General features: G+C 41.2%; 1 protein-coding gene across 3 annotated transcripts in view; it reads left to right on the top strand.

Annotated features, from left to right (window-relative positions):
• Positions 1–615: 615 nt before the first annotated feature.
• ipo11 (importin 11) overlaps positions 616–11,859 on the top strand; it is a 140,544-nt gene continuing 129,300 nt past the window's right edge. For 2 of the 3 annotated variants that reach the window (XM_030104711.1, XM_030104710.1), the window contains exons 1-4: positions 616–715; positions 5,516–5,659; positions 7,384–7,484; positions 11,286–11,358. In XM_030104711.1, coding sequence (XP_029960571.1) covers positions 5,528–5,659; positions 7,384–7,484; positions 11,286–11,358 — 306 coding nt within the window. In that variant the 5' untranslated portion in view covers positions 616–715; positions 5,516–5,527. Of the gene's footprint in view, positions 716–5,092; positions 5,124–5,515; positions 5,660–7,383; positions 7,485–11,285; positions 11,359–11,859 lie in introns of those variants that run through there. The other variant, XM_030104712.1, reaches the window with a different exon arrangement.

Here is an 11,859-nt window from a genome sequence, read left to right as displayed (position 1 = left end):
ACTCATACACTCCTAATGACACACCCACATCTACATTTGAAGGACTTTCAGTCCAAATGTATAGGTTTTTATTAACAGATGTTATTTACTATATCACACCTTCTAAATGAACACATTTGACTCTTATTGTTCTTCATATTTTCTGCAGTATGTCACTGTCACTGCATCAGTTGAACAACCATCTCATTGGGGAAATTCGATCTTCAATTTATTTTATGCAAAAAGTAGCTGCACTACTTCTGGCCTAGGCAACCAATTTCATCACTTATGCTGCTGTCTGTGTTCTGTAGATCATTTTCTTGCAAAGAGAATCTAAATCTTAGCCAGAAACACTTCAAATTTTCCTTTTTGCAATTGATCACACATCATTTAGCTGTATAATCCCTTGTTATTCCTTATTGCATTTCAACATACATGTCATACATGTTTTATTGGATCTGAACACACACAAGAGTGGACGGCAGACTGCTGGTTGTACTGCACATGATGCACCACAGCAGCAGCAGTGTCCACTGCATCGCACACTGGTCCTGTACATGTTCCACCGCAGCAGCAGCTGCTGCCTACGCTCCGACCTACGTCATCACTGCGCGCCTGTTGTGTTCCCCGCGCCATTCCTCCAGCGTGTGTTTCCATCTCTCATCACTACAAGTGACAGAGCTTCATCAGTCACTGTTGTAGCCACAGATTCTGCTTTCTACAGCCAGTTCTTCAGGTGAGTCCAGTCCGGTATATCTTTTCTTTTTTTGCAGCATGTGCATTCTTATTAAAAATAAACAGATTTATCAGGATTGACGTGTCGGCCCGTGGAAATGGATTGAGTAAGTTTAGCTTGCCAGCTAGCTTAAAGTTAGCTTAGGTGTTTGGGCTATGGACGACAGGGAGCTCTGTATTTCTCAGTTTCAGTCGTGAATTGGTGCGTTTTGGCAGTAGACAGCAATCGCAGCAGCTCATACTACATAGGAAATACTCAGTTGTTAAAAATAGTGGAATGCAAATCCAAGTAGTGAAGACTTGCTGCTGTAGTCTGACCTCTCACTACTACTGTGTTGTTGATGTCTGTGATTGAAGAACAAACCAGCGCTTGTCACAGACACGTTATCGGACTCTTGTCTTGTGCAAAGCAACGCAGCTGTGCACGGACAGAAGACGGCTGCAGTGTTGTATCATAAAGCCTGGCTGTGGATTAATGAGCTGCAGCTCGAGGAGCTACCAGCTTGTAGCGCCTGTTAGCTTCATGTCTACTGAGCAAGCATTTGGTAACAAGCTAGTGTTAGCTTCACAGGCCGAGGCATGGAAATCGCCAGGCATTTACCCTTCTGTACAAGTCGTTTAAAACATCAAATCAGCACAGCTGTCTCATTGATTCACAGAAGTCAGTTGGTTTAACGCAAATGTAAATATGAGGCGGTGCTTGAAATCAGAGCAGGTCGTGTCTGAACACCTCGACCTGGTTGTGAGACGATTTCAGAAATTCACTTAACTAGCCACCAAACAGAGAGCATAAATGATATGCCAAGGGTAAATCCGAAACATTTCCCATTGCATAAGACGCCTCAACATGTGCAGTGCATGTTGATTTGGATTTACTCATCAACAATACAAATGATCATTTCCTCGTGTAGTCTTCATATAATCTCTTTTTAGTACAAATCAACACACAGATCCCCCAGTACTCTCTCTGTTTTAGCTTGTCACATAATTTAATCAGGGTACAGAAATAGGTCCTCATGCTGTCTCTAATGATTCATCTTTACTTGTAGTCCTAACATTGTGGTTGAACAGCTAAATGAGACTGGGCTGATTTTGCCAGGACACTGGTTAGGTGTTTGGTAAAGTCAAGTCTCTTGGCATCAGTGAACAACATCCCCATATCCCACCCCTCCTGGGTTATCTCTGCCTATTTTACTTCAAGTCATCAGGTATTGCTTGTATGCAGTGTTGCCAGATTGGGCGGTTTCCGTAAGGTGGAGTTAGGTGTTTGGCTGCTCGTGTTTTCATGTTAGTATTGGATAATCTTTTTTGCAGTTGCAATAATTTTTTAATAAGAACTACCCATGTCAACAGCTGTGAGCTAAAGTATAAGAACTAGAAGTACTGGAAATAATCTTTAAAAAATGTTAGCTCAGGTTTCAGTCCTCACAGCTACGTCTTTAATAATAAGGTGATGCCAAAGACTTTATTTGCTTAAATGACGTGTGAAATTATGAATGTTTAGTTGCATATTTTGCACAGGGAACATCGTCATACTTCTTTTGTGCATCACGTCTGTGAAGCAGATTGGAATGCTGGGAAGTGAAGTGAACTTTCTCAGGTGCACTGAGGAATGTTCTGTGTTGGATTGGTAAAGTGAAGCATAAATTATTGCATGACTGTTTTGAATGGATCTTTTTGCAATACATTATTCAAAATAAACATCTTAAAATCTCAGCCTCATTGATATTGTTTATTTCAGCTTGTGTTCCTAGTCTAGTTTTTGAAGTATTCATATAAATGCTCAGCTCACATTTTGAGTGTATAATGTTTTTGTTAATTCATTCATTAGCGACTGCTTCTTCCCTTTCGGGGTCGCGGGTGGCTGGAGCCGATCCCAGCTGCTGTGGGCGAAGGCGGGATACGCCCTGGACAGGTCGCCAGTCTGTCACAGGGCTGACATATATATATACATATATATATGTGTGTGTATATATATATATATATATATATATATATATATATATATATATATAACACACACACACACACACACACACACACATTCATGCCCAGGGGCAATTTAGGGTGACCAATTAACCTGACATGCATGTTTTTTTTGGTCCGTGGGAGGAAGCCGGAGTACCCGGAGAGAACCCACGCACACACAGGGAGAACATGCAAGCTCCAGCTCCACACAGAAAGGCCTGAGCCCCGGCCGGTATTTGAACCCAGGACATTCTTGCTGTGAGGCACAAGCGCTAAACACTGCACCACCATGTGGCCCCCTTGTTTTTGTTGATTAAATATATTTTAATTAGGAGTTGTTTAGTGGTTCCCAAAGTGGAGGTGCACCCACTTGAGAGGCCTCGGTGATTACAAACCTGATCTGTTAAAGCCTGCATTTGTTTTCCAGGCTATGCAGATGGCCTCTGACCACACAGCTACTTTATTTCATAGTAGATTTTACAAATGTATTGTGTACATATTACTTAAAAAAAAAAAAAAAAAAAATATATATATATATATATATATATATATATATATATATATATATATATATATATATATATATTTTTTTTTTTAGCACTGGTGCTTGTGTTTCAAAAGCTGTTATTACTCAGAGGCAATTTTTTTAGAACAAATTTCAAGTACTGAATGTTGAAAATTTAAATGTGACCAAAAATGTTGCCAAAATTGCAAGACTTGTTGCACTTTTAATAAAATTATTGGTGTGATTTTGTGGGATTATCCTGAAGGAGACCAGCAGTGCTGACATTCTGTTAATGTCTCTATGCTTGAGTGGAGTGATTATTTTATTTTTTACCCTGGAACAGCCTCCATGGTTGTGTGTTCTCATTTTCTAGCTCTTCAGTACTCAAAAGCCACCCTGGTTTTAATTAGGCGTGCAGGTAGCTCACAGTTCAGTCTGAACCACAGTTTTTGGGCCAAGTGCTTTTGGATGCGGTGCATTTCCACATAAGGACAGTTATATATCTCCCATCAGCCACAGAATACACACAAACACACACACAGTGTCCTGTAAAGCATCAATGGAAAATTAACTGCAACAACAAAAAAACTACATTCCAAAGTTGTGCTCTGATGGTTGTAGTATGTTTTTTGCGTTCCCTCAAGTTGCGTTGTTCTGCTCAGTGGCGGATGGTTGAAGTCACCAGCTCTTCTGTAAAGCACTTTTTGGGTGGTTTGTCTGATCGGCCAATATGTGCACTAGTTAAGGATCCATTATTTGTGCAGCGCAATCAGTGAATCGCGTCCATCACCCAAAAGCGCCAGACACCACCATTAAACCTTTCATTGTTTTTGTTAGTTGTTGTGTTTTCTTCCTCTTTCTTCCTCTCTTCCTCTGCATTTAAAGTCTGCCACTGAACTTCATGTTTTTAAACGTCATCTGAAAACGCACTTTTTTCCTTTAGCGGTTGGAAGGCGCTTTAGAAATAAAATTTGATTCATTGTTTTGTCTTTCTGCAAACTTGAGATGTGATCAGGGGTTGTGGGCAGGGAGCGGCTCGGTCAGTGAGAGACGGACTGCAGGCACTCGAGGAATTGGGAAGTGTAGCGACTCTTGAAACTAATCACACACACTCGCATGTCAATTAAGAGAAATCACTGCAACAAATACACACTGTCAAAGAAAACCATAGTGGGGACCCCCCCCCCCCCCCCACCCACCCCACACACACACACACACACACACACACACGCAAATACCACACACACACACACACACACAAAAAAAAACACCCCCAAAATCTAGACCTATGAAGCCCTAAGCTGCCAGCAGCCCTAATCGAGAGTAGATCTACCGGTATACTCATTTCACAATAAAAAGAGCCATTTCAAGTTCTCCAGCTCAAGTATTTTTTCATTGTATTAAGTGAACCTATGATCAAAGATGCTTTTGTGTGCTTGTGCAAAGACGGTCTTCATATTGGTGCAGGAAACAGTATTTTCTGGTGTGTATCTGAACTGTAGATGGCAGCCTTGCTTAATCTTTCTCACCCGCTCTTAACGGATGAAGCCAGACTACCTGTGCGACTCAAACAGAATATACAGAATATACTTTCCTCCTCAGTCACGCATGAAACTCTTTGGTCTCGCCTTTCTTTTTTCTCTTCTTTGTTTTGTAGCCATGGCTTGGATTTGCATTTCCCTGCACTCGTGTCTCCACGTGATTACTGAACAGACATGCATGATGTATTTGGCGTGTTGCTTTTCTGCGACTGCTTGTTCTGTGTGAAGAAGAAGAAGAAGAGAGAAAAAAACCCTTCAACCTGAGTTAACCTTTGATTGAAATGTAGAAGCATGACCTCAAGAGACATTTGTGCTCTCGGTGCCGGTCTGTCGAAGCAACAGTTTCTTATTCCATTTGAGAATCTCTTTATGTGGCGCAGAGGCGACTGACTCAGGTACTTTCTTTGAGATTGGAAACCTAATTGGAAGTGTGAAACTGGGATGCGAGAATACTATCTGGGACGTAGAGCAGCTCTTTGCTTGGCAATGATATGATTGCCAGTCTGTCTATTTGGTGCAGCTCTTATTTTGCATGATAAAAAAAAAGGGGGTGCGAAAAGATACAACCTGCAAAGCAACAAACAATGTTCCTTGTTCTGACCAATTTTATTAACCGAATTTGACATTCTCAGCTTTCACTTGATGTTTGTTGTTTTTTTTTCACTGAAAAATTTGTTGGAAGAACCCCCTCCTCCCCAACAAAAGCAGAACATTTTTCCAAGAAGAAAATATAAATTCATACATATATATTTTTTTCCTCTTCTTCCCCTCTTGTGCCCCCCTGCAGATATATCCAGATATGGACCGTGCCAGCTCGGTGGTGCTGCAGGCCTTAACCCAAGCTACGAGTCAGGACACAGCCGTGCTGAAGCCTGCCGAGGAGCAGCTCCGGCAGTGGGAGACCCAACCAGGCTTCTACTCAGTACTTCTGGTAAGTGGGTGGGGGGGATTGAATCAAGCAGTTTCCACCCTGAAACTGCGGCGGTAGAGAATTGGATCAATTTCACATTAACGGCCACTTTCAAATTATAAGGAAATGGCTGCAGTTCTCCTTTTGGTCCACTTCTGTCGTCACATTGGTGGACAAAAGTGTGAAAGTCAAGTCCAGGCTCTGGTAACTTGCTGATGCATCTCCGTCACACCTACCAGCACAAAGATCTCTTATATCTGCATTTTGTCAGTTTCGTGCCATTTTTGCAGAATTTTCTTGAGGTGGTCGATTTTTGATTAGCGTTCAAGACAAGGGCAATCTTGTGGTTTGCTTGCCTCTTGGCCCATACCAATAATGATGGAGGCTGTCGTTGTTGTTATTGTCCTTCTTCTCGTGCAGATGCACTGTTTGCTCCAGCCATGGTTTATATTCACAGTACCATTTCCTCTCGTTTCAATTCAGACTGAGTCAGAGCATTGATGAAAAGTTAGAGATGTTTTCAGAAATTGGTTCGAGATTGATTCTACCCTTAAAAAAACAAAACAAATCACAAACCACTTTTCCATGCAAATGAAAATTTGGTATTTCCTTCTTTTTTACCAATAATGTGGCAAAAGAGACCATGTTGGCATGCGTCTTGTCTATGCCTGTCTGAGAGGACAAGACTGCAGACAGTTTGCATTTGCTACTGTAGAGTTGTGTTTGTGTGGGCCATCATGCCAGCCATCATTTAACAGCTCTTTTTAAAATGTCAAATTAGATGAGTTAGTTTTTCCTCAATAAAAGAAAAGAGGAATGATGTTTTGGGGAGAGAATGGATGGGTGGCCTCACGGCGTCACAGCTTCTCCGGAAAACGACAGTCTTAGATCATCTCCTGATTCAGCTCCAAGTGTTATTACTCCAATCCCAGATGATTTGGCATTTTGAAAGAAGTTCTCCACAAAATTGGATTTATGCTCCCATTTTGTGTGCAGCAGCCTGAGGTGCTCAGTTCCTCAGTAGCTTTGGCAGCGAGGACTTCTTTCTCCTCCAGTCTCACTGAGGAGATGACGTGAAGAGGAGGGCATCAATAAATCAAATTCCAGCTGCAGTGATGGATCGAATAAAAGTTGGTTTTAAATTTGCATGCTGAAATAAATAATTACAGGATGAAACTCTGCTAATGGTCTACTGTTCCCTCAATGAAACAGATGGATGTTTCAGGTCTGTATTAAAGGAAAAACAATATCTTTTTCCTTGTTATTTAGCTCAAGTTTGTATCCAGCACCTCTTAAACCGGAGAATATGGGAGCCAAGACTCCAATGTCTGGAAAGGACCGCGCTGCTTTTTATGGAGCTCGTGCCTCTGCAGTGAACAGGAGGATGACTTTGAGGACACTTTGACAGTTCCCTGCCTTTTTTTTTTTTTTCCCCCTCCAACAGATTATGCCTACATTTTACAGCTCCCAAAGTTAAGCACATGAGTGTGTCTAAGTTAGACTCTTGTTCACAAAGTCAAAGTGCCCTGCGCCGTAATGGAACGGCCTGTTAAGACGCAGCGCGATAGCATCAGGGCTCGCCGTCATTATTCTTCAGTTTGTTGTTGTCTTTATTCCCCTGTGACTGAGCTGTTATGCATCATTAAACCAAGTCTGTCTTCAAATTGACTGTTATTGCCAATTTGAGGTAACAAAACGCCGTTAGCTGAGCATATCTGTTTTTTTTTTGTCTTTTCTTTTCACAGAATATCTTCAATAACCACACGCTGGATGTGAACGTCAGGTGGCTGGCGGTGCTGTACTTCAAAAATGGCATTGACAGATACTGGAGGAGAGTAGCACCTCAGTAAGAACCAGCTCTCCTCTCTTGTTCGCGACTGCTGTCAGCTTTACTCCCTCACTCCTCCATTATAGGCCGTTTCTTATTACTCTTTCTCACACTGCTCATCTTTACTCTCTCTCATATTATCCCAGCCTCTCCTTTCTCTATTCATCAGCACTAATCTCATTGCCTATTTTGGAATCGGTTTCGTTCTCTGATTTATTTATTTTTTGTCAGATTTGTTGTTGCATTTTCCTGTTTTGGTTATATTCTGTGATTCCTTCACGTCCACACTCTTTTCCCTCGCTTACGTCTGCAATTGCCTCTTTACAGATATTCACAGCCATAGTCTTTCCCATTTTTACCGTCCGTGCTGATTATTGTGATCTGATTTTACATTCAGTTTATTCTTTTGTGTTTGATCATCTTTGGGTATTCAGAGTCTTTTGGTGAATGACTAACTGGCTTTTGTTAGGCGTGAATTGAATATTTGCCTTTAAATTCAGGCGACGGCGGCTGACTGGAGGGTAATCAGTCCTGCCTCAGCATTCTGCCACCACTTAAAATTACTGCTATTCTCTTCTCTGTAAAGTTTTCCCCCTCCTCTTTCCGAGGTGTTTCACTTTTGTCAGTAGTTCAGTAAACTCCAGTGTATTTTCTGGAGTGCTGTGCAAGGGTTTCGGTGTTCGGGTCATTGATGAGATTACATTTGGAACGGTGCCATGTATTGAAGAACTGCCGACTATGTGAGCTCAGCACATGTTGTGTCAATATCACAAGAGTTTGCTACGTTATATTGCAGATTTTATTTATTTTAATATTCATTTAATTGCAAGTAAATTAACTTGAAGTTCTTCTCTCCCTGTCACTGTTTTGAGGAGGATTTTAGTTTTCATGCTGCAGTAACTCAGACAAAAAGTAGAACGGGGGAAAAAAAGAAATGTGCCTTTTGGCAAACACGTCCACATTTCATAGCTAATGAAGTATATGTATTGGTCATTATAAAAAAGAAAATGACTTGGCTCTTCTATGGCTATGAGTTGCACAGGTCTGGTACTGTGCAGGCCGGTTCAATGACGTGTCCGTGTCACTTCAGTGAAATGGTGCCATCATTAATGCTGTTAGTTCCACCTGCGTTGCTTCTGCGACAAGCTGAATGATCTGCAATGAACAAGGTCAACGGCTCGAAATTGAAAAACTTCCTGTAAATTCTTAGTAATAAGACTCAAACCTCAACCCTAACACTTGTTCCAAATGTTAAAATTATGAGACAAATTAAGCACAAGCTACAGGATGACGCAGTCTAAATTTCTGATCCAGGTGTCAGAACATCAGCAACAGTTACACAGTGAAAAATACAAATGCTAGAGCAATTTTTTTTTTTTCATGTAGTGTGGTTGTTCTTTTCACTCCCCAGTGGGAACAGACTGTCTCGTATCTAATGCAGGCAATACTCTTGTCTATAATTAACTTAAAACACAACTCGTCCCTCCAAAATAACCCTTGAAAGTTCAAGCGTCTCCTCTTTAAACTTTGGGAAGCATAAAGTGTCTCTGACTTTATTGTGATGACAGTAAAAGTGCACATTCCAAAACCAGAGTGTCAATCAAATGGACTTTAACAGGCCCGCTCTTGTGTGTGTTCTGACCTGTTGGATGTAAAATGACAAAAAGACATTAACTTGAAAATGTCAGTGACGATTACATCATTTTGTGAGACAATTATCGGAAATCACATAGTTTTAGTAAGAGTGGCAGACATAACTTAACACCGGGATTTCTGACATCGGGGTTTAGTTCTCCTTCGATCTACTTTAGAGGGCCGTCCAGTTCTGGGATGAGTTCTGGTGGTTCCCATCTTCTTCCTTTTATGGGTGATTGAAGCCTCTCTGCTTATTGGCACCTTCAAAACAGCAGAATGTTTTTTGTACCTTTCTGAAATTTGTGCCTCAAGACAATCCTGTCTCTGAGGTCTGATGATGATCATTGGAAGGAGGATGTATCTCAGCTTAATGCAGCAAAGACTGTGAATACTAATGCAAATCTGATTTCTTATTTTTTTTAAGCAAATTTGCATACCTAAAAAAAGAGAGAATTTGTTTGGTAGAATTTTGAGGAAAATAATGAATTTAATCAGTTTCAGAATTAGGCTGTATTAACAAAATGTACTTTCCAGATGCACTGAATCATCCGCCCTTCCACAGTCTACACGTCTTTATCCAACAGATGGTCGCAGGGCACTGGAGCCAATTCTAGCTGACTGAGTGCAGGCCGGGTACACCCCGGTCAGGTCATTAATCTATCACAAGGCAAACACCGAGACACAGTCATACACTCAATCTGGAAGGACTGTGGAAAGAAACGGGAGAACGTGAACTCGCTGCTGGCCACTTGAAAACTGGCCACTTTTTCATTCTCTGCAGAAATTGTGGTTGGTTGATTGTCCCGCTGCAAGCTGCCAAGACCTTGACCTCAACTTTTCTTGTACTGTCCAATGCAGTTCTCACTAAAATGTTTAGGTTCAGATTTGGTTGTTCTTCAATTCTCAATGGACTGTTGGAAAAAAACAAAAAAACAAAAGCAAAGATAGAACTTTAGTTTTGCTTTTGGACTTTGAGGAGTCACACTTGGTTTAGTTGAAGGAGTGTTAAAAGTGGAACAGCCTCTACCTGCTGAGTGAATGACTCACCTAAGCTACTGACAGTCCTGATAGCTTTTATTCTCCAGCAGCTCTGTTGTTTTTGGTCTGTGTTGTTTCTTGAAGTTAGCTTTGGGAGATACATATATATGTGTTTTTTTTCTAAAAGCATATAAATTCTGTACATTCACTTTTTTTTTTTAGCTTATGCGATTGTTGGATTTTCTGGCTTTTTTTTTAGTTTTTTGCCTACAGACAAAAAAAGGTTCAGATCTGCTTGTATTTTAGTTTTTTTTTTCTTCTTAAAAACTCTTTCATCCTATATTTCTTTAAAGCTTGCCTCCATCCTCACAATCTCAAAATGTGTGTGCGCACTTGTACCTAATCTTGTTTCACTAATTCACACTCTCCCTCCTAGTAATTTTGTCTTCCACCCATATTTGTTCTTTATTCTGCCCTGGGTTACAGCATGATTCATTCCTCCCTCTTCTCCACATCAAACGCTCTCCCGCTGCTGAGTTTCAGCCGCAGTGAAACATACAGCGCAGGGAGGATTGTAGTAAGACATTTCTGTGCATATTCCCATCATTATGAGCTCCTTTAAAGTCCATATTTGATCAGAAAAGGAAAAAAAAAAAAAAAGACAGTCTTGTTGAGAACATCCGAGTTGAAGGATAACAGGCAGTTTATCCAAAGTTCATTAATTCCATCAAGCGACTGGCAGGTCGCACACCGTAAAATGTTGGACATTTAATCGATTTAATCAATCCTACAACAAGCTTGCAAATTGATCTCATATTCTTATCTTCATCACATTAAAGTCAGGCTTCGCATGTCCAGAATCCTAAATGAGATAATACAGGGCTTCATTCAGCGGGCCGGCTTGCTGCTGTTAAAGTGACATTGCAGCTCAGAAGTGAGCGCCGTCACCTTCACCATCGTGTCCTCACTTCAGAAGTCGGTGCTATTCTCTGTGGAAAATTTGTGTGTGCTTGCTCCTCCATCCTTGAATGCTGTATTGAGCCATGTCGAAATGACACCATTTATATCGGCACTAACACACATGATGATGATCGGTCCAGGTAAAGATTCTCACAGAGAGGCCTCCTGATGTGTTATTTTTTATTCATATACATCTTTCCGTCTGCCTCTTTCTCTCTCTCTTCTTTGCGGTTGGTTCGGTGACAGCGCGCTGTCAGAGGAGGAGAAGACATCACTTCGTGCTGGTCTCATCACAAACTTCAATGAGCCCGTTAATCAGGTAAGGGGAGAAAAAGTGGGATGCGCAGATGAAAGAAAAACACTCTTGCCTATTCTTGTAATAAGATTAAAGTAATGGAAAGATGACTTTCTCCTGAACCCCACAATAAAGAGCAAAAAAAGCATCGTGCCACTTTCTGACTCGGGTAAAAAGAAACATAGTCACTAATAATGAGATTCATTGTGACAGGTAAAGACTGATTTTTGTAGTGGGGATGTATTTTGCGCTCAAGAGGTTTTCTTGATTGCGACGCAACAAAGAAATAATTCAGAAATCAAGCGGTGTGTGATACATCTGTCCGTGGGAGCAGCTAAACGATGGCCATCCATCTCGGTTCCTACAGGTTGCATGTCCCTGAGGGACGGCGCTCTAGCATCAGGACTGATGGAGTCCATATGGCAAGCAATGAATACCATTTAAACACCATATGTCTCTCCAGTCACAGCCTCGTTTCGCCGAATCACAGCCCGAGAAGTGGTTGTGTGTTTGTGGTGTGTGTGT

Source organism: Salarias fasciatus, chromosome 12, assembly GCF_902148845.1.
Source record: "Salarias fasciatus chromosome 12, fSalaFa1.1, whole genome shotgun sequence".
Taxonomy (NCBI): domain Eukaryota; kingdom Metazoa; phylum Chordata; class Actinopteri; order Blenniiformes; family Blenniidae; genus Salarias; species Salarias fasciatus.
Note: the sequence above shows the minus strand (reverse complement) of the source record. Positions and strands in the feature narration are given on the sequence as shown.